At 42.6% G+C, this 27,927-nt stretch overlaps 1 protein-coding gene across 2 annotated transcripts; it reads right to left on the bottom strand.

Annotated features, from left to right (window-relative positions):
• Positions 1-91: 91 nt before the first annotated feature.
• Positions 92-26,726, bottom strand: LOC5515179 (lutropin-choriogonadotropic hormone receptor). 2 transcript variants are annotated; one of them, XM_048729296.1, is made up of 19 exons: positions 25,954-26,726; positions 23,738-23,809; positions 18,541-18,612; positions 18,279-18,347; positions 17,608-17,679; positions 16,654-16,722; positions 16,227-16,298; positions 7,485-7,556; positions 6,866-6,937; positions 6,384-6,455; positions 6,223-6,294; positions 5,821-5,886; positions 5,671-5,742; positions 5,498-5,563; positions 4,701-4,769; positions 4,203-4,274; positions 4,037-4,108; positions 3,394-3,587; positions 92-2,101 (listed from the first exon to the last, which is right to left on the bottom strand). In XM_048729296.1, exons 1-19 carry the CDS (start codon positions 26,157-26,159, stop codon positions 585-587), a joined length of 3,048 nt encoding a protein of 1,015 aa, XP_048585253.1. In that variant the 5' UTR covers positions 26,160-26,726; the 3' UTR covers positions 92-584. The 2 variants fall into 2 exon arrangements, with proteins under 2 accessions (XP_048585253.1, XP_048585254.1); XM_048729297.1 differs by lacking the exon at positions 17,608-17,679.
• Positions 26,727-27,927: the final 1,201 nt, after the last annotated feature.

Genomic DNA, 27,927 nt, shown 5'->3' with positions numbered 1-27,927 from the left:
CTTTGGTCAGATCAAACAATACCTTTGGACAGGCTTTGCTTGTTTAGCAAATGGTAAACGAGTACTAATGGAAGAAAACAATGAGAGACTCTTTAAATTTTCTTGCAGTTTGTTAATATTTAAATATATATAACAGCAATAATACAATTTGTCTTTACATAATTGCTATAATACACAATTTCCTAATAAATACTGTTTGCTTCCCCATTTGGAAATTGATAATGTTATGTACATCATATTTACATGTGTCAAAATTGAGAGCTGAAATTCAAGGTTGACAGGGCCTTGAGACCTGGATACACCACTCAAGATGTGAAGTTTAAGCCTCGTGCAAACTGCGTCAGCACCAGCCAGCATTGCTGGCGAATTCTTGCTTGACTGACTATAGGACAAAGGAAATGTCAAAATGGTAAATGGACTTTCTGACATTTCCTTTGTCTTGTAGTCAGTCAAGCAAGAATTCGCCAGCAATGCTGGCAGGTGCTGGCGCAGTTTGCACGGGGCTTTAGTGCTATTACACAAGCAACAAAATGTTTGGACCCGAAAAACAAGCGCGAGAAGGAGATTAGTTACTGTTCACCTCGTCAAAGAGCTGTTTCCATTTCAATGATCATACGACGTTTTTCGGGATTCAGCGTAGTTTGCTCCGTAGAGTTCGCGTTCGAGCACGAAGACGGCGAGTTGGTCAAACTGCGCGAACTTTCCTGGGGAATCGTCTTCAGTTTATTCCCAGTACCTAGCCTCACTTCCGGCGGAAGTGAAAATCTCCTATTTACAATAACATTAGATAAACGAAGCATCAGGAGGCGTCCATCACTGTTCGTGTCACGTGATGGGACCTGTGCGCTCGCGTTAGATCCTCTCTCGAGTGCCGCGCCACTGACAGAAAAGCGCTTTTTCGATAAAGTTATGTGAATCTTAGGAGGCACGGGGGAGTTTTTAACCCGTCTGCAAATTGTCAAACAGTCCTTCTTGAATTGCGAGGTAAATATTGCATACAAGAACGGATTAGCGCACGAGTTCAGCGGAAAGCAGAATACCGTAAAGACCTTGGCCTCGTTCAGACTGACGAAGGTTGTACCAAACGTCGCGGTCAGCGCAAGAAACGCGATGGGCGCCCAGCACATGAGGTCCGTGACTACTAACAGTGACATTCGTAACGCAACCTGCGTATCATTCGTGTTCCACGCGTTGGATCCACGCACTTGGAGGTATATCCCCACGTAGCATCCGAATATGACCAGAAACGCCGCGCAGTTGAGCACCATGGTAAAGGTGACAAAAGTCAAGGATTCAATCTCTCCGATCTCGAAGGGCAAACACACGCTGACCTTCGTGTAGTCACTGACCTTGGCGAGAGGAAGCGTGGCAATGATAAGCGCCAGACCCCAGCCAATCACCATCACTATGGTCGTCTTCCTCAACGACATCTTCTTGTGGATGTGCAGCGCATGTCTTATAGCGATAAATCGCTCGATAGTGATGACTGTTAGGGTGAATACCGAGGCCTCGCTGGAAAGAAGCGCAAGAAAACCCGCAGTCTTACAACCTGTACTCAGCTGCCACTCGACGCCATGGTGGAGAAAGTCGCCGATAGTGGACGCGTCCACGATGGCCAGTAATCCAAGGTAAAGCCCCATACACATATCCGCGACGGCCAGATTTACAATCAGGAAGCGTGACACGTCCATCTTGGTCTTGGAGACCAGAATCACGATAATCACCGTGACGTTCCCGAGTAACGCAAGCATAAACACAATCCAAACGCCCATGCGCAGTAACCACGACCCCATCAGATCCTCACACGGGAAAAACGGATCTGGCAAAGGCGTGCAATTCACCTCGCGCTGCCAATCATCCAGCTCACCAAGGATACTATCTGCTGACCCAACAATGGTGGAGTTGTAGACTGCGGGCTCAGACCCGTTGCCGGAGAACTCGGTGTCTAGGCCAAGAGCGGCGTCAACCTTGCCGGAACCAAACTCCGAGAGATCATCGTCGTCTAAAGTCAAAGAACTGTTTCCTGGACGGTCTAAGCGAAGATATTCGTGCTCTTTAGTCCAGTACCATGCTCCCTCAGATACCACAGCCTCGCCATTACCTTAGAGAGAAAAGCATGACAGGGTAGCGGTTAGTCAATGGGACAAGTATTAACATATGCAGAACTTCATTTATGCTCGTGGGCAATTTTACTTTTTTACTGTACCAACTGTATGTATTTGCGTGCGTGTCCCACCAATAAGTTTGTAAGTCCTCTGTAACAGCTATACTTTTGGGTTCTCTAATCACATGTAACAAGCGGCTATGACTCTCTCTGACCACTTGTGACATAACGACTATGACCCGCTTGGCTGGGGGAGGTACCGGTTTTTTACTTGTTCGCTGTTACAAAGTCTTTACAAGATCTGGTGTCTACAAGTATTTTCACATGTGCGTCTCTTCAAGTCCTTTGTGTCTTAAGTGTTAGTGGGAGAGAGTCTTGCAGGTGTCTCTTCAAGTTCTTAAGAGTCTAAAGGGAGTTGGGGCTTCGGTACGCACCCATATTTATATGCTACTAAGACGGCATGTCCTTTAGGATAACTGACACTGACATCCCGAAGGGCTTTTAGCACTGTTTGGATAAGGGTTTAACCAATGGGTGTACAAGGGACGACCTTCCTACGTGGGTGTGCCAGTCGGTTACCCTTGGGCTACCGTGACTTACGTAATGTTTACAATATTGCTACGACTACCAATGTCACACACTAATTTGTTACACTGCTAGTGCGCATGGCAAGCTACACACATGAATATAATGATTGACAAGATTCCAATCATTTTTGCACTTAAAATCTTAAAAATGTACTTAAACCTAATTTCATCGACTGCTAGGTCTGAAGCTTACTTAGGATAAACCCTTTGTGAACTCAGATTTAACTTTGCTTATGTTGTTAACGGATACAGGACTAAAACAAATGCTCAAAACTCTGTTCTCCAGTACCACTTGAAAAGGGACGCGGTACGCCCATAAGTTCTCCGAGCAAAAGGTCAATCTACTAAAAATAGGAACTGCTTGTCTAAGCAATTTCCATGCGAGCGTTTTAGATTCCCCTGTCAAACGCGATAGGTTAGCTAAACAAAATGCTTTTAGTTGTCCCGTGGACTTCAATATGCTGACAGCCGATCAGTATATAATTTCTAGATGCTAAATATGTCTTCACTACATGTGTGACTAATCCTGCGTGACACCTCCGCCTCGGCCGCCTCCGGTAGTGTCCTTCTTGTGTTTGCCGTATCTCAACTCGATGTTTGTGCGTTCGTGTAAAGCCTATGCGTGAGCCTTTTCTCTGTGCTCCCTCCTATACAATTCCTCCTCACCTGTGCACCCTGTGAGCTTTCTTTACTATGACCCACCTGTTATCTTGCGGTTGTTGACTTTCTTGCGGAAGCCGCAGCAGTGGTACGGGTACGCTGCCACCACGGTGTGTACACGAGGGAGGTCCTGGACCGACAGCTCTTTGAGATGACGGTTCCCCCGCAGGTACAGGCGCCTGATCTGCTGCATACCAGCCGACGGCAGCCGGACAAAGAGGTTCTCACTCAAGTCCCTGTCACGCAAGGGGATGCCAGGAGTCAGAGTTTAAAAACGCAGTATTTTCAATATTTTAATAATTTTTGATATTTCAATCAATGAAAATTAATTAATTTTCACTTAAGACTCAGGGAAAGGGAAAAAAAGGCGGATAGCTTGCGATATTTAAGTGGCATGAGCTTTTCTGTTCAAGCGAGACATCCTCTCATCCTGGATCCAACGCGCTTAACGCGTTTATTTCATATTTTTCAAAAAATCGAAGTAGATCAAATTTCACAGTGATTCAAGTTTATTTAGGTTGTTACTGAAATGTAAACATCATTTGTATTCATTTTCAGCGGCAGGAAATAGGCGTGTTACTCAAGTGGGAACCCAGATCAACAGAGGTGTATAAATCTGGTTCTTTTTTATAGAGAAAGTGAATCGTAACCCTGTTCTGTTAACGAAGCTACTGTTCATACTTACAATGTCTGAAGTCTCTCGAAGTGAGAAAATGCATTCTTGGAAATATGTTTGATTTGATTTTTCGCCAAATCACTAAATATAGAGATACAAAAATTAATTAATAAAAAAAGAAAGAAAACTATTTATCCTTTGATGACCTTTATTTGACTGTTAGTCTTTTACTCACAGTGTCTCCAGACTTTTTACGCCCTTGAACGTGTTGTCGTTAACCTCAGTGATGCGGTTTCCCTCAAGGGTGCTATGACAGCAACAACTACCAATCAGCGGCATTCAGGGCCTAACAGGGGGTGGGGCACTGGGGGCACATGCCCCCCCCCTATATTTTCAAAAATTATGACCAGTAGGGGCGTGGCTGTGCCCAAAATCTTAATGTTTCTGTATCGTGCCCTCCGATATTTCTAGGCCTGCTACGGCTTTGGCATTTGATAGGGTTTCATTTTTTCCCCTAAAATACCAACCCTCGGGTAAGAGCGTGGTAATTTAAGAGACTAGACAGAAATTATGGATCTTACTACCCCCAAACTTTAAGAACATGTTAAAAAACTCACAAGGTTCTAATATGAAAGGTCCTCGTGAAAAAGCAAAAACAGTTTTTTCTTCCATAAAAACAGATAAATAATAATCACAGGTGAATACAAAAATTGATTTTTTTTGTCTTACTTACAGGTCTTTGAGTCGAGCCATTCCTTGCAACGAAGACCCAATGGATGATATCTGGTTATGGACCAGCTTCCTGTAAAATAAAAGGAGCAACGGTAAATGAAAAACAAAATAATATGAATTCCAAAGCTTCATATGAAAATCCTGTCCGACAGATTTCAACCGTTCTTCACCAAACCGCGACGTGAAACTTTTTACGGTCTATCGAGTAAGTAAACGCTTGCACGCAAAAACACATCTAGTCTGTGTTTGCTATTGATAAAATACAGTTCGGTAAACTTTAGTCTCTCTGAGTTTAAGTGTAGGTTTTTTAGTATAAAAAATAGTTTGGACTTTAGCACTTAGAGTAAAAAATATGTTTCTCAGTCATCCTACTTCATCTTAAATATCCCAATTACAGATCTAAAGACGCATGTCTTTGATATTAAAATGACACCATTGTGCCACGCCCATGATACTGACGAAAACGTAGAAAGAAAACCACTGGACAGCCTCTATCCTGTCTGCAGGCGTCGGTTTGCTACGTCGACAGCAGTTAGAAGCCTGCAGGTAGCCAGCTGAAATATCGTGTATATGAAAAGCAACTCTGCGCTGTGGGGATTGTGTCACCAGGTCCATAGCAGGCCGTAGCAGGAAATGAACAGTTGGGGCGTGACTATGCCCCGCCCTCCTCCACAATGTTTCCTTAATGTTTTTTTTTTATCAAGTTCCCCTCCCCTCCCCCCCCCCAAATAATTCGAGGCCTTCTACGGCTATATGGTCGCTGGCATAGATCGAACCACAGACGAAGTTTTTACTCACAAAAGCTCCATCGACTTGCAGCCCGACATGTCTGGTATGCGTTTAATCTTGTTCATGTTGGCGTTACTACAAAACAAAGAGTAATACTTTTACTTGGGAACAGGTATAAAAATATACCAGGTAAAATAGGTATAATATTATAATAATAATGAAAATATAAGACTAGTACTCACAAATCGTACAGCTTCGGAAACATGCCGCAGAAATTTCTAGGTAGATATTCAATGTAGTTTGATTCTAGTGTCCTGTAAAATCAAAAGTTTTAATTTAAAAGCCTTTATTTTAATAAAGAAAATATATACATGTTCCTAGATGGTACTTACAGTATTTGCAAGGAGTGAGTACCCGTTAGATTGGGAAAATGCTTTAATTTGACATTTCCAAGAGGTCTGAAATTTTTAAAAAATGTTCAGAGATTAATGAAAATAGTATATAATTTTAAAGGTTTATTTAAGTCCGTTTGTCCGACTTGACATTGATGTTGTTTTATTGTTATGGAAATGTAAAGCTCTTACCGTTCTGAAAAATATGCATTTTTTCATATGTTAGAAATATGATTTAGCACTTTTCATTGTGGGATGATGATGGATATTCACCGTGATTCAAAAGGATTCTGATTTCTACTGAAACGAATATCTCACTTGCATAGGGTTCCATAGCCTACGAAATCACACGTCACACTAGTTGAACCAACACTTTTGAGACCAGTAGCCGCCAATACTTACAGTCGTCGAAGTAGCGGAAGTTCTGTAAACGCATTGTGGTAAACCTCTTCAAGTTTTTCCCATCCAAGGGCTCTAGGAATGCAAGGTTAACATTTAAGTTTCACGGTAAACCTTAGGTCATTACTACAAAACTGAAATTCTCCATTGGGTATTGAACTCACATCTCAGTCAGGCGAGAGAGGCCCTTGAACGCGTGGTCTTTGATGACTCGAATTGGATTCCCGTCGAGCTCACTGCGGATAACATAACGTGCCTGCTTTTAACAATGTTGCAGAGCCACAGTTCGGAATGTATGAGGGGGAAGGGGTATTCGGACATGACAAACAATTGAGGGCCAAATAAGAAGAGAACAGAGGCAGTTTGAAAGTACCAAGAAAGTATAAAAAGACATCCCTCTCCCCGTGCTACGGGACTAAAGTTGGGAGAGAAAATGGAGTCGATTCACAAGCTCAGAGTTGCTTTCGGATAGTAACGAGTCTTCCCCGACGATTTAACGAATGGCGCGGAATGCACACCACTTCTTTCATCAAATATCTGTCATGTATTCCTGAACTGAATTGATTCAAAACGGGTGGTTTTAAGAAACTGATATCCAGTCGCTTTTATCTGGTTTAATTTGAAATGTTTTTGCTGGTATACTTACAGCTGTTGAAGTCTCATCAGATCGTTAATGGCTGATGTTGGTATTGACTTCAGTTTGTTACCGCGAAGATTCCTGTAAAATGATGCAAAGCTGTTAAAACAAGATAGCTCCAGCCGTGCCCCAACCTTGTCCGGAGATGTCTTCGCTACAAGCTCCCTTATGCTAAGTTCCCTTTGGATTTACACAATTGTTATGTGGACTAAGTGGACTAGTATAAGCATACTGGCAAATTACTAAGAATGAGTTCAATTATTTTGAATTAGTTGATAACAAGCCGTGTTGAGTCGCTTACAATCTTCTATTTTCTTTCCAGAAAGGCGGTGAGGGAATGCTACTTATATCAACACCAATTCTTTTTACATTCCTCTATTTAAATTAATCATAGTAGCTCTGCCAGCCACGCTTTTGGCATTTAAGCGACATACCAAGTGTGAAAAAGCATCCATTTCCAACGACTGATTCGGAAAATATATTGCAATGTTTAAGATAGAAATTGGCAACGTATTAAACATTGTGTTTAAATGGATATTTAGAAATTTCTCCAAAGAATTTGTCTTCCAATTTAGGATGAAAACAATGACGAAGATGTGGCTGACAAGGGTTCTTTAACCAGACTTACAGCTGAACCAGATAGTGAAGACCGGCGAAGGCATCTTCCTCGATTTGCACCATTGCATTGGACGCGATTTTCCTATCAAATCATTTGGAGGATGTTAGCTCAAACATTTGCTCATTTATCTGGCTCAACGACTCCAAGAAGAACAATATAAACGGCGGGTGCAGAACAATGTTAACGGCACGTAGCTAGGGGTGCAGAACGATGTAAACGACATGTAGATAGGGGTGCAGAACGATGTAAACGACACGTAGATAGGGGTACAGAACGATGTAAACGGCGCGTACCTAGGGGTGCAGAACAATGTAAACGACACGTAGATACGGGTGCAGAACAATGTAAACGGCGCGTAGATAGGGGTGCAGAACGATGTAAACGACACGTAGATAGGGGTGCAGAACGATGTAAACGACACGTAGATAGGGGTGCAGAACAATGTAAACGACACGTAGATAGGGGTACAGAACGATGTAAACGGCGCGAAGATAGGGGTGCAGAACAATGTTAACGACACGTAGATAGGGGTGCAGAACAATGTAAACGACACGTAGATAGGGGTGCAGAACGATGTAAACGGCGCGTAGATAGGGGTGCAGAACGATGTAAACGACACGTAGATAGGGGTGCAGAACGATGTAAACGGCGCGTAGATAGGGGTGCAGAACAATGTTAACGACACGTAGATAGGGGTGCAGAACGATGTAAACGACACGTAGATAGGGGTGCAGAACAATGTAAACGACACGTAGATAGGGGTGCAGAACAATGTAAACGGCGCGTAGATAGGTGTGCAGAACAATGTAAACGGCGCGTAGATAGGGGTACAGAACGATGTAAACGACACGTAGATAGGGATGCAGAACGATGTAAACGACACGTAGATAGGGGTGCAGAACAATGTAAACGACACGTAGATAGGGAGGGGTGCAGAACGATGTAAACGACACGTAGATAGGGGTGCAGAACAATGTAAACGACACGTAGATAGGGGTGCAGAACGATGTAAACGACACGTAGATAGGGGTGCAGAACGATGTAAACGGCGCGTAGATAGGGGTGCAGAACGATGTAAACGGCGCGTAGATAGGGGTGCAGAACAATGTGAACGACACGTAGATAGGGGTGCAGAACAATGTAAACGGCACGTAGATAGGGGTGCAGAACAATGTAAACGACACGTAGATAGGGGTGCAGAACAATGTAAACGGCGCGTAGATAGGGGTGCAGAACGATGTAAACGGCGCGTAGATAGGGGTGCAGAACAATGTAAACGGCGCGTAGATAGGGGTGCAGAACGATGTAAACGGCGCGTAGATAGGGGTGCAGAACGATGTAAACGGCGCGTAGATAGGGGTGCAGAACAATGTAAACGGCGCGTAGATAGGGGTGCAGAACAATGTAAACGGCGCGTAGATAGGGGTGCAGAACAATGTAAACGACACGTAGATAGGGGTGCAGAACGATGTAAACGACACGTAGATAGGGGTGCAGAACAATGTAAACGACACGTAGATAGGGGTGAAGAACAATGTAAACGGCGCGTAGATAGGGGTGCAGAACGATGTAAACGGCGCGTACCTAGGGGTGCAGAACGATGTAAACGACATGTAGATAGGGGTGCAGAACGATGTAAACGACACGTAGATAGGGGTACAGAACGATGTAAACGACACGTAGATAGGGGTGCAGAACAATGTAAACGGCGCGTAGATAGGGGTGCAGAACGATGTAAACGACACGTAGATAGGGGTGCAGAACGATGTAAACGACACGTAGATAGGGGTGCAGAACAATGTAAACGACACGTAGATAGGGAGGGGTGCAGAACAATGTAAACGACACGTAGATAGGGGTGCAGAACGATGTAAACGACACGTAGATAGGGGTGCAGAACGATGTAAACGGCGCGTAGATAGGGGTGCAGAACAATGTAAACGACACGTAGATAGGGGTGCAGAACAATGTAAACGACACGTAGATAGGGGTGCAGAACGATGTAAACGACACGTAGATAGGGGTGCAGAACGATGTAAACGCCATGTAGATAGGGGTGCAGAACGATTTAAACGACACGTAGATAGGGGTGCAGAACGATGTAAACGACACGTAGATAGGGGTGCAGAACGATGTAAACGACACGTAGATAGGGGTGCAGAACGATGTAAACGGCGCTTAGATAGGGGTGCAGAACAATGTAAACGGCGCGTAGATAGGGGTGCAGAACAATGTAAACGACATGTAGATAGGGGTGCAGAACGATGTAAACGACATGTAGATAGGGGTGCAGAACGATGTAAACGGCGCGTAGATAGGGGTGCAGAACGATGTAAACGACACGTAGATAGGGGTGCAGAACGATGTAAACGGCGCGTAGATAGGGGTGCAGAACAATGTAAACGGCACGTAGATAGGGGTGCAGAACAATGTAAACGGCGCGTAGATAGGGGTGCAGAACGATGTAAACGACACGTAGATAGGGGTGCAGAACAATGTAAACGGCGCGTAGATAGGGGTGCAGAACGATGTAAACGACACGTAGATAGGGGTGCAGAACCATGTAAACGACACGTAGATAGGGGTGCAGAACGATGTAAACGACACGTAGATAGGGGTGCAGAACGATGTAAACGACACGTAGATAGGGATGCAGAACGATGTAAACGACATGTAGATAGGGGTGCAGAACGATGTAAACGACACGTAGATAGGGGTGCAGAACAATGTAAACGGCGCGTAGATAGGGGTGCAGAACGATGTAAACGACACGTAGATAGGGGTGCAGAACAATGTAAACGGCGCGTAGATAGGGGTGCAGAACAATGTAAACGACACGTAGATAGGGGTGCAGAACAATGTAAACGACACGTAGATAGGGGTGCAGAACGATGTAAACGGCGCTTAGATAGGGGTGCAGAACAATGTAAACGGCGCGTAGATAGAGGTGCAGAACAATGTAAACGACATGTAGATAGGGGTGCAGAACGATGTAAACGACATGTAGATAGGGGTGCAGAACAATGTAAACGACACGTAGATAGGGGTGCAGAACAATGTAAACGACACGTAGATAGGGGTGCAGAACAATGTAAACGACACGTAGATAGGGGTGCAGAACGATGTAAACGACACGTAGATAGGGGTGCAGAACAATGTAAACGACACGTAGATAGGGGTGCAGAACGATGTAAACGGCGCTTAGATAGGGGTGCAGAACAATGTAAACGGCGCGTAGATAGGGGTGCAGAACAATGTAAACGACATGTAGATAGGGGTGCAGAACGATTTAAACGACACGTAGATAGGGGTGCAGAACAATGTAAACGACACGTAGATAGGGGTGCAGAACGATGTAAACGGCGCTTAGATAGGGGTGCAGAACAATGTAAACGGCGCGTAGATAGGGGTGCAGAACAATGTAAACGACATGTAGATAGGGGTGCAGAACGATGTAAACGACACGTAGATAGGGATGCAGAACGATGTAAACGACACGTAGATAGGGGTGAAGAACGATGTAAACGACATGTAGATAGGGGTGCAGAACGATGTAAACGACACGTAGATAGGGGTGCAGAACGATGTAAACGACACGTAGATAGGGGTGAAGAACGATGTAAACGACATGTAGATAGGGGTGCAGAACGATGTAAACGACACGTAGATAGGGGTGCAGAACGATGTAAACGACATGTAGATAGGGGTGCAGAACAATGTAAACGACATGTAGATAGGGGTGCAGAACGATGTAAACGACATGTAGATAGGGGTGCAGAACAATGTAAACGACACGTAGATAGGGGTGCAGAACGATGTAAACGGCGCTTAGATAGGGGTGCAGAACAATGTAAACGGCGCGTAGATAGGGGTGCAGAACGATGTAAACGACATGTAGATAGGGGTGCAGAACAATGTAAACGACACGTAGATAGGGGTGCAGAACGATGTAAACGGCGCTTAGATAGGGGTGCAGAACAATGTAAACGGCGCGTAGATAGGGGTGCAGAACAATGTAAACGACATGTAGATAGGGGTGCAGAACGATGTAAACGGCGCGTAGATAGGGGTGCAGAACGATGTAAACGACACGTAGATAGGGGTGCAGAACAATGTAAACGGCGCGTAGATAGGGGTGCAGAACAATGTTAACGGCACGTAGCTAGGGGTGCAGAACGATGTAAACGACACGTAGATAGGGGTGCAGAACGATGTAAACGGCGCGTAGATAGGGGTGAAGAACGATGTAAACGACACGTAGATAGGGGTGCAGAACGATGTAAACGACACGTAGATAGGGGTACAGAACGATGTAAACGGCGCGTAGATAGGGGTGCAGAACAATGTTAACGACACGTAGATAGGGGTGCAGAACGATGTAAACGACACGTAGATAGGGGTGCAGAACGATGTAAACGGCGCGTAGATAGGGGTGCAGAACAATGTAAACGACACGTAGATAGGGGTGCAGAACGATGTAAACGACACGTAGATAGGGGTGCAGAACAATGTAAACGGCACGTAGATAGGGGTGCAGAACAATGTAAACGGCGCGTAGATAGGTGTGCAGAACAATGTAAACGGCGCGTAGATAGGGGTACAGAACGATGTAAACGACACGTAGATAGGGATGCAGAACGATGTAAACGACACGTAGATAGGGAGGGGTGCAGAACGATGTAAACGACACGTAGATAGGGGTGCAGAACAATGTAAACGACACGTAGATAGGGAGGGGTGCAGAACGATGTAAACGACACGTAGATAGGGGTGCAGAACAATGTAAACGACACGTAGATAGGGAGGGGTGCAGAACGATGTAAACGACACGTAGATAGGGGTGCAGAACGATGTAAACGACACGTAGATAGGGGTGCAGAACAATGTAAACGGCGCGTAGATAGGGGTGCAGAACGATGTAAACGGCGCGTAGATAGGGGTGCAGAACAATGTAAACGGCGCGTAGATAGGGGTGCAGAACAATGTAAACGGCGCGTAGATAGGGGTGCAGAACGATGTAAACGGCGCGTAGATAGGGGTGCAGAACAATGTAAACGACACGTAGATAGGGGTGCAGAACGATGTAAACGACGCTTAGCTAGGGGTGCAGAACGATGTAAACGACACGTAGATAGGGGTGCAGAACAATGTAAACGACACGTAGATAGGGGTTCAGAACAATGTAAACGGCGCGTAGATAGGGGTGCAGAACAATGTAAACGGCGCGTAGATAGGGGTGCAGAACGATGTAAACGGCGCGTAGATAGGGGTGCAGAACGGTGTAAACGACACGTAGATAGGGGTGCAGAACGATGTAAACGGCGCTTAGCTAGGGGTGCAGAACGATGTAAACGACACGTAGATAGGGGTGCAGAACAATGTAAACGACACGTAGATAGGGGTTCAGAACAATGTAAACGGCGCGTAGATAGGGGTGCAGAACAATGTAAACGGCGCGTAGATAGGGGTGCAGAACGATGTAAACGACACGTAGATAGGGGTGCAGAACAATGTAAACGACACGTAGATAGGTGTGCAGAACAATGTAAACGGCGCTTAGCTAGGGGTGCAGAACGATGTAAACGACACGTAGATAGGGGTGCAGAACGATGTAAACGACACGTAGATAGGGGTGCAGAACAATGTAAACGACACGTAGATAGGGGTGCAGAACAATGTAAACGACACGTAGATAGGGGTGCAGAACAATGTAAACGACACGTAGATAGGTGTGCAGAACAATGTAAACGGCGCGTAGATAGGGGTGCAGAACGATGTAAACGACACGTAGATAGGGGTGCAGAACAATGTAAACGGCGCGTAGATAGGGGTGCAGAACAATGTTAACGGCACGTAGCTAGGGGTGCAGAACGATGTAAACGACACGTAGATAGGGGTGCAGAACGATGTAAACGGCGCGTAGATAGGGGTGCAGAACGATGTAAACGACACGTAGATAGGGGTGCAGAACGATGTAAACGACACGTAGATAGGGGTACAGAACGATGTAAACGGCGCGTAGATAGGGGTGCAGAACAATGTTAACGACACGTAGATAGGGGTGCAGAACGATGTAAACGACACGTAGATAGGGGTGCAGAACGATGTAAACGGCGCGTAGATAGGGGTGCAGAACAATGTTAACGACACGTAAATAGGGGTGCAGAACAATGTAAACGGCGCGTAGATAGGGGTGCAGAACGATGTAAACGACACGTAGATAGGGGTGCAGAACGATGTAAACGACACGTAGATAGGGGTGCAGAACAATGTAAACGACACGTAGATAGGGGTGCAGAACGATGTAAACGACACGTAGATAGGGGTGCAGAACAATGTAAACGGCGCGTAGATAGGGGTGCAGAACAATGTAAACGGCGCGTAGATAGGTGTGCAGAACAATGTAAACGGCGCGTAGATAGGGGTACAGAACGATGTAAACGACACGTAGATAGGGATGCAGAACGATGTAAACGACACGTAGATAGGGAGGGGTGCAGAACGATGTAAACGACACGTAGATAGGGGTGCAGAACAATGTAAACGACACGTAGATAGGGAGGGGTGCAGAACGATGTAAACGACACGTAGATAGGGGTGCAGAACAATGTAAACGACACGTAGATAGGGAGGGGTGCAGAACGATGTAAACGACACGTAGATAGGGGTGCAGAACGATGTAAACGACACGTAGATAGGGGTGCAGAACAATGTAAACGGCGCGTAGATAGGGGTGCAGAACGATGTAAACGGCGCGTAGATAGGGGTGCAGAACAATGTAAACGGCGCGTAGATAGGGGTGCAGAACAATGTAAACGGCGCGTAGATAGGGGTGCAGAACGATGTAAACGGCGCGTAGATAGGGGTGCAGAACAATGTAAACGACACGTAGATAGGGGTGCAGAACGATGTAAACGACGCTTAGCTAGGGGTGCAGAACGATGTAAACGACACGTAGATAGGGGTGCAGAACAATGTAAACGACACGTAGATAGGGGTTCAGAACAATGTAAACGGCGCGTAGATAGGGGTGCAGAACAATGTAAACGGCGCGTAGATAGGGGTGCAGAACGATGTAAACGGCGCGTAGATAGGGGTGCAGAACGGTGTAAACGACACGTAGATAGGGGTGCAGAACGATGTAAACGGCGCTTAGCTAGGGGTGCAGAACGATGTAAACGACACGTAGATAGGGGTGCAGAACAATGTAAACGACACGTAGATAGGGGTTCAGAACAATGTAAACGGCGCGTAGATAGGGGTGCAGAACAATGTAAACGGCGCGTAGATAGGGGTGCAGAACAATGTAAACGGCGCGTAGATAGGGGTGCAGAACAATGTAAACGACACGTAGATAGGGGTGCAGAACAATGTAAACGGCGCGTAGATAGGGGTGCAGAACGATGTAAACGACACGTAGATAGGGGTGCAGAACGATGTAAACGACACGTAGATAGGGGTACAGAACAATGTAAACGGCACGTAGATAGGGATGCAGAACAATGTAAACGACACGTAGATAGGGGTGCAGAACAATGTAAACGACACATAGATAGGGGTACAGAACAATGTAAACGACACGTAGATAGGGGTGCAGAACGATGTAAACGGCGCGTAGATAGGGGTGCAGAACGATGTAAACGACACGTAGATAGGGGTGCAGAATGATGTAAACGACACGTAGATAGGGGTGCAGAATGATGTAAACGACACGTAGATAGGGGTACAGAACAATGTAAACGGCACGTAGATAGGGGTGCAGAACAATGTAAACGACACGTAGATAGGGGTGCAGAACAATGTAAACGACACATAGATAGGGGTACAGAACAATGTAAACGACACGTAGATAGGGGTGCAGAACAATGTTAACGACACGTAGATAGGGGTGCAGAATGATGTAAACGACACGTAGATAGGGGTGCAGAACGATGTAAACGACACGTAGATAGGGATGCAGAACGATGTAAACGACACGTAGATAGGGGTGCAGAACGATGTAAACGACACGTAGATAGGGATGCAAAACGATGTAAACGACACGTAGATAGGGGTGCAGAATGATGTAAACGACACGTAGATAGGGGTGCAGAACGATGTAAACGACACGTAGATAGGGATGCAGAACGATGTAAACGACACGTAGATAGGGGTGCAGAACGATGTAAACGACACGTCGATAGGGGTGCAGAACGATGTAAACGACACGTAGATAGGGGTGCAGAACAATGTAAACGACATGTAGATATGGGTGCAGAACAATGTAAACGGCGCGTAGATAGGAGTGCAGAACGATGTAAACGACACGTAGATAGGGGTGCAGAACAATGTAAACGACACGTAGATAGGGGTGCAGAACAATGTAAACGGCGCGTAGATAGGGGTGCAGAACAATGTCAACGGCGCGAAGATAGGTGTGCAGAACAATGTAAACGGCGCGTAGATAGGGGTGCAGAACAATGTAAACGACACGTAGATAGGGGTGCAGAACAATGTAAACGACACGTAGATAGGGGTACAGAACGATGTAAACGGCGCGAAGATAGGGGTGTATGAGGCGTGTATAATATCCGCCAAAAAAAAGTGTTTCCCCATCGATGAATATCCTAGGGATTTTTAAAAACTTTTTTTAAATAATTACTTGGAAAACTGTGTACTCATCATAACAGAACATAAATTTTTCAAAAGGACTTTGGATTAAATGACAGAGTAACACATAAGCAATTGTATCATGCCCCAAATTTGACTTACAACTCTACAAGAAGACGAAGCTTGTTGAATGCATTTCGAGGGACTTTTGATATTCTGTTAAAGTTCAAATTTCTGAAACAAAAATTGACAATTAGATGATTGACGCGATATGAGTACAGTCTGGTAACACTACACATGATGTAGTCTGCACCAAGTTTTAAGTTCTCTCACTTACTGATGCTTTAATCTGGACAGAGCTTGGAGTTATCATACTAACGAGTGATGTAGTCCGGACAGAGCTTTGAGTTCTCATACTTACAGGTGCTATAATCTGGACAGAGTTTCGAGCGCTCACACTAACTGGTGCTGTAGTCCGGACAGAGCTTTGAGTGCTCACACTTTCAAGTGCTATAATCTGGACAAAGCTTTGAGTTTTCATACTTACAAGTGCTGTAGTTTGGACAAAGCTTTGAGTTCTCATACTTACAAGTGCTGTAGTCTGGACAGGGCTTTCAGTCCATCTGGTACAACGGTAAGATCATTGTAGTCTAGAAATCTGAAGAGAGTGCAACAATAAGGAAAAAATGTATTTCTAAAGATTGATTGTTGATCCCGATGTTGCTTGGAGTTTATGACCAACAGTTCCTTGGCTTGTTGGGTTCCAAATACCAAAGACAGACGATAGATTTAATCTTTCCAGTGGCCTTCTACAGGGGGCCACATAGAGTCTTAAATGTTGAGCAAATAACAAAACAAGCCATGTACCTTAGGGCGTCTAGTTAAAGCTATGGTGGGAAATATATCTATCAAGGGAGACTTGCTCAACCTTTCTCTACCAAGGGGAGTTAAAGGTGTGAGGACGGGAATCTGTCAAGGCCTGATCATTCTGAATTTCAATGTTAATACCGGATAAGAAAGAAGGTGCGAATGACAATGGGAGATAGAGGGAGTTCAGTGCGAGAGTGGGGATTGAAAGGGGTACGAACGCCTTTTGTCTAAAAGTGTAAAAGTGTTTATTAGTTATTTACTTGCGTCATTGACTATTTGTTTGTTTGTTTGTTTGTTGGTTGGTTGGTTGGTTGGTTGGTTGGTTGGTTGGTTGGTTGGTTGGTTGGTTGGTTGGTTGGTTGGTTGGTTGGTGGGTTGGCTCATGCACAGTCGGAAAAACATACACCTTGTTTACGGCAAAATAGTATCACCGAGTGATTTTTATCGCTTCTACCGATTACAATTCGCAATAACCCTTTGCTACAAAAAGGAGACATGTTTTAACAAAATTGTAATGCTTCAAGAAAATTGTAATGCTTCAAAAAAAAATCCAACAGTGATTAAATTGAAAATGTTGGCAATTTGAAGTTAAACGTTGCATGTACAAGAATGGTAAAGTCGTAAGGTTGTGGTTACGTATGAATTTCGATAACGTAAAGAGAATGAAACTTACACGAATAACACATTGGATATTGCTCCGAAATGCTTGTGCTGAATTCTGCTTAGCTTGTTGTTTGACAAATACCTAAATTACGAAGCGGAAAGAGTCAAAACATAAAGCACATAAAGGGCAAAAAACTAAACAAGTAAGATGCAGAGAAACAAGACATCTAACAGAGACAAGCTGACATACAGGGATATCTTACAATAGCTGCATGCGGCTTTTGATAGAAGAGGGTACAAGGGACACGCGGAGACAAGTAAAAGGACACTGGGACAAAGAAACATGCAGAACATGCAGAAAACATGGCATGCCAACAGAAGCACAGGATAGGCAGTCTCAATTTCTTTGTTCTCAAGTTTGACCGATATTAGGAAAACAGTCACAAATTAAACAAACAGATGGTAAATATTTTAGGATTTTGCTATGATAAGAAAGAGATAAATGGCACCATATCTTATTTACACAGGTACCAGAAAAACTAGATAGCGGTCCACAGCTTAAAAACTCTTTTACTGCCGCTATATATTGAAAAGCCATCTTAAGGGTACATGCTTGGGTTCATGCGTGAGTCGTGTGATCGTTAGGTAAGTGCATATTATGCTGGATTAGCGTTAGCTGATCATGTGATTGATACACGTCACGTGGTAGTGCATGCATGAGGGATTATGGGTAGTACTTACAGTGACTGTAGCTCTGGCAGAGTTTGACTTAACTCAGGCCATTCAGATAAACTGTTTTCTTTTAGATCTCTGTAACACAAAAAAAATCACATGAAGATAAAGATTGAAGGTCATAAGTATGATGATTATGATGATGGTGGTGGTGGTGACGACGACGACGACGACAACGACGATGATGATGATGATGATGATGGTGATGATGATGATGATGAAAAGGAAGAAAAAGGTGAAGTACATAGAAGAAGAAAACTTCGATACTTACAAAGATTTTAGTCGTCTGAGGTTGACAAAGGCATCTTTGTGGATTTTTCTTATTCTGTTGCTTTGTAAATATCTGAAAGAAATAAACATATAATTTCACCAAAATTTAAAAGCACCCCGTCTACACTTAAACTAGGCTCGATTTCCAGCTCATTCGTGTGAGAACGCGATCAGGCTCCACAAGGCGCCTACAGTAAAATAGATTCAATAGAGTTAGTAGCAGAGCCACAAAGCCTGCCCTTATATGGTCAAAAAGCTTATCAACACCTTGCCCTTATATGGCAACATCCTCCGAACACAAGAGAACACCATTTTATTCTAATGTCCATTAACGATTTGATGTCTTGTCGTGTGGAATGGATGGCAGTCGATTTGATGTCGTGTCGTGTTGAATGGATGCCAGTCCATTAGTTAGCAAACAAAAACCTTGAATGCCAAGCAAGAATTGTATAAAAATGTATATTTTACCACATTATCACTTTAATATCTTTAATTAGTTTACATGTGGCGCTTCGGCTGATTTGGGAAACCAGTTTAATAGAAAGCTACAAGAGCAACTTAGCATCCCAAATTTTCCAGATGCCAGAAAATTTAAGCATTTATCACCAATAAGCAACCTCTATTCTAAGGATTATTAGCGCCCTTATTTCGAATAGATTTCATTGAGTTCCTCCTCCCCCCCCCCTCCCCATGAGCGATTAAGGCGACCACACACCCTTCCCAGAATACATTGTGTAGTTGTCATTTTCGCTAGTACAAAGTCCTTATTATATTCCATAGAATTTATATCTTCTATTATTTTATCTTTTGTATATTTAGGCGACTCTAAAAACTATTGAGCTTTGTAAATTTGCAAGAATAAAAAAAATTGCTTGTGTCAAATTTGGCTGCGCAAATTTACATCTTTCCGTATTTACGTGCGTGCGATGTTTCTTCTCCTGTTACAACGAGAGTCGGCACCGAGTCTTCCACCCATCCAGATAAATAGAAAATGATAACAAAACGAGGCTAAAAATACAGCGAGCTTCATCAATACAACCGGAAAAGCCATTGCTATATAAAAAACCATTAGTTAACGCAACAGAAATCCCCAAGAATTCTGATTAGCGCATTTATGTCATTCCCGGTTTATGGGGTTTGTGACCTCTCAATAGTCGACTTGGGTGTGAAATTAGGGGTCAAACCTCTATTTTGAAAATGCTTAAATATAAACCTTGGCGGTCTTCATTAAACGCGAAAACGCTTTGGATATTTGATACATTGAATATTTTTCATAGTGCATAGATATCTTTGGCTGTAACATCAATTGCAACAGCAGTTTATATCTTGCAAAATTGTTCACTGCACCGTATAAGCTAATTGGGTAGTGCTACACGCGCATCCCAGGACTTTCCAACATGAACAAATTATCCCAAAAAATAGTGCAATTTGAATATGTCAGATCTTTCTTCATGTGTGCGTTTGACTGAGAGTTTCTTGCTTTATTTTCTTTGTGGCTTTTTGTAAAGGCTAAGCAGCTTGTTCTATTTCTAGATGTGAGATCTCACGTAGAGCACTCACCACATTAGCTACACCCGAAACGCGCTCAATGCAATCTGTCAGCGGCACGATCCCCACGGTGAGATGCCCAAAAATAGAACCTGCGCCTGCACACGGTCAGCAGCACAAGAAGCGAAAAAGCAGAAAAAGAACTATTTCTACTGTCCGTCAGAGTAACAAATCCAAAGAAGCATGGAAAATATAAACAATGTATTATCTACAATCATCATAATTATATCGCTTGGGAGCTACATTGGCCGAGTACATTGTAGCTGGTTATTCTCTATCAGCACGTGCGTTCAAAAAATACATAAAAAATGCAATCATCATATGGACATTAACAAAAAAGAAAAAGCAAAGGAAATAAACAATTAATCGAAATGCACACCAAACGAGTAAAAATCAAGAAATATTTCTTTTCAAAATAAAATGACTTGTAAAAGTGTTTAAAAAATTGAGTATCTTGAGCAAATTCCTTGTTAAAACATGCGGCCATAATATTCGGCAATGGAACGCTGGCCGCAACAAAACACGACGGTTTGCGCACGTCGCCAGGTTGTCTACTCGCCGGGAGCTTATCAACTGTGTTAAGCCGTTATCAAGTACAGATAGCCTTTGGTTTGGTTGGTATGGTGGGGGGATCACTCGACGCCACCCTATGAACATCCGAGCAACACGGTACACCCGATAACTCGGGAGAGAAAACGGTTCAAGTTAGCAGTGGATGCAGGTTTTAAGAAAATACTACGAGGCGTCTGTTTGAAAATAAAACTTCTCTGATTATGTGTAACAGAGGGCGGTCAGTCTCATGATGTGAAATCTATGAGTTTAATAGTATTATAAGTACGAATTCAAGTTCAATTCGTACTAGTTGGCATCCATGTAATCCGTAGGAAAAAAGGTAAATGAATCGATCGAGTTCGCACCTACAAGAAAAAGTTACCCTAAAAGGTAGGGCACAATGTTTAACGGTTTGACTACCAATAACAACATGGCAACAGTTCACCCGTCTTTGGGGTCCATTCTTTTACACGAAGGCTGGATATTTTAAAAGAAGGCATTTCGTGAGAACATATTATCGCATTGGAAAGGTAATTAGCCTAGGATTTCCGATTTGCGGATTGCTTCTGGTTTAAGAGGATGGAGTGTTTATATTATAAGAGAAGCCGGTCACGTCCCACAAATGCTAAAAATACGCGCAACACGCAATGTTTCGGTGCGAGATAAACAGTGCGGTGACGAGAAATGTGCGTTAAGTAGTGAATAAAAGGAGAGCGGTCGCCTGTCGAGCCGCAAAATATCCGGGCCTTGTCTCCGGGTAACAACAAGACGTGAACCCATTGAAGATTCTCTACCAGACTACATTTTGTTATCCTAGATAAATACAAAGTGTGGGGTTTGGAAAAGCTATTTTCGATAGATGAGGATGAAGATGATAAATAAAGTATAAAACGTTTTGGATGGTTATTTCGAAATTTCATCACGTATCCAACTTGTCATCGAGAACGGTGTCGTTTACCCGTTGCGCGTTTTTTCATTAGAAAGGTCGAAATTGTTCAACATGGGCTTGAAAGATGTTGAGCATCAACAGCCAAAGAAAATGAGTTTAAAACACGACAACAATTTAAATATTTTTATCACCATTCAGTAGTCATGACTACTGGAGCCATCATGTGATGAACATTGAGAGAAAAAAAAAAATGAAGGCTACGTTTTTTTTGCTGACATTTCTTGTAGATATGTTTATATGTATGGTGACTCTAAATTCACCACAGTTATAACAAACATCTTTTCTACAAGTGGAAACCACGGCAGGACTGAGCCCGCGATACGCTTTTCACTATGCCGCAGAAATTTCGTTTTGTCAATTCTATACACTGATTTTAAATGCAAATAAAAGTAAGTATAAAAACTAAATTAAAAAAAAAATTTATCAGTATCTTCGATAAAATGAGACTCTATAGAGAAGGCGCAACAGTGGGAAAGATTGTAATCATGCAGTCACCCTACAGTACAAGCAGATTATCGCACATATATGAAGTGAAGAGATCGTCTGCGTTAATCTACCAGTTTACTGTCCATCATATAATATCTTGAAAAGGCATCTGTTATAGTTGGCTAAACAAGTTGAATCGCTTGGTTTTCAGACTCATAGAACAGTCACAAATTCTAGAGGAAAGGGAATTCTGGGGGTAGGGAACAATGCTAGGAAGAGAGGAACAGTTCAGTGGGATGGGAACAATTCTGGAAAAAAAGCAACAATTCTGAGAAAAGAGAAACAATTATTGGGGAGGGGAATAATTCTGGGAAGAGGGAAACAATTCTGGGGGATGGGAACAATTCTGTGGAAAGAGGAACAATTCTAGGGTAGAGTTCTGGAGAGGGAAACAATTCTGGGGGGAGGGGTAATATTATGGGTAGAGGGTGACAATTTTTGGGGGAGGAAACAATTCTGGGGTAGGGGTATTATGGGGGGGGGGGGAGGAAAAAAATTCTCAGCGTAGAAACATTTGCCCATATCTGGGGAGCCCCGGGTATTAACGATTGGGTGATAGCTATTCGGGATTGGATGGTAGCACAAAGTCATTATAAGCTTTTTCCTTGAGGTGCATTGTCTGCTTAATCCATCTCAAGTTAATGTAAGTTTTTAATCGCTAGCTGTTCGATATGATTACTAGTAAAGATCACAAGGTTAATAATAATCTATTTTGCTTTCAACGAAAGTTTCAGTGCCATTGGGTCTAATTATAGAATGTTGTGTGCTTCTCGAAATCAAAGAAACTCTTTGGTAACCGAGTGTGCGGTGTATACACTCACAAAAAGAAAATAGAGAAACTAGTTTATCCGTACCATAATGCATTTCCCAGTTGAGCTCCTTTCCACACAGTGCCTCTGAGCATACCAATTCCCCAAGAGCAACAAACCAGTAATTCCAACATATTAAATAGCTTTATCCTTTACTTTGAAGAAGAAAATTGAAGATTTTCGTGTACACGATAATCCATTAAGCACGGCTGACTAAAACAAAAATCGATCTTTACATAAATTCCCCTATAAAGACTAGCCTTCATCGCAGTAGAGAATCAATTAGTCAAGAAGTTGAATCAATTAATCCCGAAAAGCCTTAACAGACCGGATTTATAAAGAAACAAAAAGAAACAAGTGGTATACAAGTAGTATACAATATTGGTAATTGCTTGCAGTGTTGCTTACACGAAACACCAAGTATACTAGGGCATGCAAGACGTTGGAAACTATAAAAGCATTTCCAAAAAATATATAACCATCGTAAATGAATCCGCCCTAGTAGATAATGGCTGATAGATGTTTGCAGGCGTTAAAGCAAGTGTATGAGGGGAAAAAACTGGAAGAGAAACACAATATGAACTGATAACCAATAACGTACTTCCGGGAAAAAAGAGGCGAGCACTTGGAAGACTTCCTGCTCTAGACTCACATACGATGCTCTTAGATTTACCTTCTAATCTGAATACAATAACCGTGATAAAAATATCTACCAAACCTTAGCTTCTCCTAACACCAATAAATGCAAAGACAGACACTCGACAACACTTAGTTATCAGGGAATAGCAGATAAAGGGGTTAGTATGAGGATGTTTCGCTAAGAGTTTTGAGAGTTTGTACACTGTGATACTTACAGATGTTGTAGTTGTGAATAATTAGCAAAGGATCTCGCAGGTAACGACGATATATTATTCTGGCTCAAATCACTGAAAGAGAAAGAGAGAGGAAACAACTGGTTAGGGCGGAAATGCAAAATAAGGACACGTCGTATTTGATATGAGGGGGTGGGGGAAAGTGGAGCTGGTGCCGGATAAGGTTCGGTCACAATTGGTTAGACAGGCTATCAGAAAATGCGATAACGAAATAGAAAAACGTGGAGTTTAACAGTTTCTTGTTTCAACACTTATATTTTAAATACACATCAGCTTCGACTTTTAGTCGATTCGGCGTAAATTCTGTTTAGGAAGTGGAATCGTGCCAAATATCACGACTTCTAGGGCTAGATCCTGCGCTACACGCATTTCGACTGCTGCCATTGTGCTTGCGGGGTTGTGCGACGTTCACGACTCGTATCTTCATAATTCGGGCGTTCAATACAGGCTGCTTCGACTACTTCCTTGAGTCATTGAGTAGAGCCCCACTTAGAGAAGGCGACAATGTCTTTCTCGTTTAAAAGAGCGCTCTAGATGCATGCAATGTATATGCAGATAACGTTATGTTATTTTTTATAGAATAAGCTTTATGTTCAAGGCTGGTATCGAGTGTTTTCACTCTTTTTGATCTTTATTTTGAAAGCTTTGATTCAGTCGAAATCTCATTTAACACAAATTTGACTTGTAGACAATAGTGGTGGTGAATCCAAACAAGTTATATAGGCTGGACGCAATATACTCGCATTTATCTCCCATCTATCTGCCTAATATAGAACAACAATCCGGTGTAAAGTTGAGCGAGACCCGCACCAAATAAAATATATTGAGGAGCACTAAACTGGATAGCGGGGGCAAAAACAGGTGAAGAAAAAGAATAACATAAAAGAGTTCATTAACAATAATCCAATTTAAGATGTAAAGCACAAGCTTTTTGGTCCTTCATATAATAGCAAAAAATAATTATTTCTTTCAGGCTAAAAAAAATAAGTTCCAATAAAAACGGCAAAGAATAATAACGAAACCATCTCCTTAATAGGGCTGAAAATAGACAAAGTGGCTGAAAATTTTTAACGTCTTTACCAACATTTTTTTTTGGTAATTTGTCAATTGTTCTGTCGACCTCATAGTCGGCAATATTTTTGCAATATTTCGCGAGCTTCGTTTTTCCGGTCTCTAAAATCAAGTATTATATTTGGACTCTAGCTCAGCAAACATTGTAGCACGAGTTTCTAAGTCTGTTTTACACATAAAAATTGCGAATATTTTTTTAATTTAAAGATCGTCAATTAGTTAAATTTTATGATGGCCCCTAAAAGCGAGTTAGAAAAGAACGAATAGAAAATGCGCAGACATCTCATCGTTAGATTTCTTGTTTTCCCAGATATAAAAAAATAAAATAGATATGAGTTCCCATTGTGTGTAAAATGTGAGGTCAGTGATGTGCGCTCTTCCACGGTAAACGACAATCTTGATAAACGCAAGATCAATGCGCGTCACAAGGGATTCTAGCAAGTTCGAAACAGTTAGCCGCTCGGACTTTTGGCATCCGCTAGGGGTAGCGCTATGCGAGATTTGTGTACTAAGTACATGAGCTTTGATACCAATTTTGAGAAATATCAGAGAATATAAGTCTTTTAGACGTGGATGTATTCATAATCGAATTTCACAAGCAAGGTTTCCGTCAATCTATCCGAAGATCTGTTGATAGAAAGCGCGTGTAATCATACTGATTGAGGATTTTCAGACGGATAGAAAAAAAGCAATCATGAAAACACTTTTAGTAGTGTTATAGAGCTCATGTTTTTGCGCTAGTCTGATCGCTCTTTAGCTGCCTATAGACCAAGTGATGCGATCACATAAAGATAAAAGTAACACTAGCAAACCAATTAGCCTGTAGCCAAGAGGAATGAGCGACAAATGCGCGCTTAGGGGAAAATAAAAAAAAAGTTATATACAGAGACAATTTACAAAGGCAAACTAGCGGAACAGGTATGGTTTAAGAACATGACATTAGGTGATAAGGGGCAAGGAGTTTATAATACAAATAAACCATTAACAATCAACGAGTAGCTACTATTTATAACTGTGTCCAGGGGGATTATTTCACTTAAAAGACTCGTATTAATTCAAAGCGATATTGGGTGCATTGCACATAACATATTTATATGAACAGGTACGGTGGTCCTTCAGTTACTTACAGTACGAAGACAGAAGCCGGCAGTCCTTGGGGAACACTGATCAAGCTTTTCCCCTTGCAGTCCGCCCGTAGACCCCTCGAATGGCGAGTACAAACACACGGCTGGACGGCCCGACAGGCCGACGGTACGGCTCTCCTATCCTTTAAAGCCACACCATTCGCAGTTACCAATAAGATGATAACTATTATCGAATTATACCTCGCCATCGAGAAATCTTGTTACGTGCTTATAGCGCCTCGTTTCTTTTTAGTTTGACAAAGATGCGCAGAACTTGAACTATGACCAGTGTGAGGCCCATTCCGTCGGACCCCCGGCCGTGAGCACGATCCAATACATTGGCTGGTATGTGCGAGTGACTGAAGTGCCGATGGAAAGGCCCCCGGTATATGCCACTTTGGGTTAAATTTAGCCCGATTCAAAATGTGCAAAACAGGCTTTGGTGATTGGTTTCCGCACCCGCAGAGATAACAGTCGTGCAAAGCATGATGGACTGCATAGTGTAATACACCAATCATCGCGTTCTGAGTCCACAACATGCTGATTTCACCCGATGTATCTCATTTTTAGAGCGATAGAAAATATCTAGCAATTGAAAACGTGGTGGCATTTTAGTAACGGATAGGAACCGCGAGCATGCAAGGCGTAGGGCTGTAAACTAAAAACATAAAAAACATTATGCAAAGGAGACAGACGATTCATTGCTCCGTTATCTTCATAAAATAAATTGACCAATTGGGTTCGAAAAGCAGGTCTCGCTCCGAAAATATACGAAAAGCTCCCATCTGCGAAGCTCTTGAAAAAAAGGAATAAAGTAATATTACAAGCGTTTTGCAATAGAGAGATTAATCTACCCATCTTATTAGAGGGTAATTTTTTGCGCTCTTTAATGCGGGTAATATATGGTGGGCTCAAAGAAGACAGAGCTTTCTCAAACATCCTTTAGCTGTTTTTTTTATTGATTTTAACCACGACGGCTTCGAGAACCTAATGAAAATTATTGATTCAACAAGGGAACAACAGGGAGATATTTCAATAGAAATGAAGACAGCAGATCTACTGTTTCTTGAAACTGTCACTACAAACGTTTCGTATGGCTAAACAATATTATTGATTCTTTTGCTGTCTTGGGCCTGACGAATTAATAAAACATTGAACGCAACGAATTTAAAATGCTTTGAGGACAAGTATGGTTCGAAAGCATCAAATCATTTTTAACCAAAGGATGCGCAACTTATGCTTTTTTAAAGGAAACATATATTAAAAAACGATTTTTAACGTAAGGATGAGATGAGTAGGGTACCTTAATCCCTACATTATTTGTTATCCACTACATGTAAAAAGGAAGTTGATTTTTTAATGTGAGAGATTATAATGGTCAGCTGATACTTGCTTACATGGCAAGAAGTGTTATTTTACTGTTCATCTTCAATCCAAGAGTAAAATTACCCTTTTTTTTAAATAAAAGCAACGATAGGATTTTTAAAAAGTTAAACCCCGCCAACAAATAGCTGGGGTTATTCTGCTAGAATTACCGATACAGGAGGGCGGATGATATATTTGCATACATGGCGATAGGTGTTCAATTGTCGCTCTCATTTCACACAGAAGGACACGGAATCTTCGTGAAAAAAACATTTGAAGGCAAGATTCCTAGGGGAGGGGATGATACTTACAACACGACGGGAAGGGTCCAAGGGATTTGAATTTCTGGAAAATAACCCCGGTATTTTTTTTTTGTGTGTTTTTTTTAAGTTCCTCTATTTATCCTGAGGTCTGATAAGCAGAGAATGGTGATAATGTGAAGATGGGAAATAAAGTTGTTTTGGGTGAAAATAGGGTATTTTTGGAGTTGAAAATTGATATCATAACATTTTTTTTTTTTAAATTGGGTGTAGTGGGCGTTGGGTGTTTGCATGATTGAAGGGAGGGCTACAGAACATTAAACAGAATTTTTGGAGCTCAATAAATGCTTGC

Source organism: Nematostella vectensis, chromosome 6 (assembly GCF_932526225.1).
Source record: "Nematostella vectensis chromosome 6, jaNemVect1.1, whole genome shotgun sequence".
Lineage (NCBI taxonomy): Eukaryota > Metazoa > Cnidaria > Anthozoa > Actiniaria > Edwardsiidae > Nematostella > Nematostella vectensis.
Note: the sequence above shows the minus strand (reverse complement) of the source record. Positions and strands in the feature narration are given on the sequence as shown.

Bases quoted from the DNA above. Each gene is read 5' to 3' on its own strand.
- LOC5515179 (XM_048729296.1), bottom strand. From the start codon at position 26,159: ATGGCGAGGTATAATTCGATAATAGTTATCATCTTATTGGTAACTGCG. The intron at 5,887-6,222 runs GTAAGTATTGGC...TAAAAATTTCAG, and splicing joins CTTCCGCTACTTCGACGACT to ACCTCTTGGAAATGTCAAAT. The intron at 3,588-4,036 runs GTAAGTATGAAC...CTTGCGTGACAG, and splicing joins TTCGAGAGACTTCAGACATT to GGACTTGAGTGAGAACCTCT.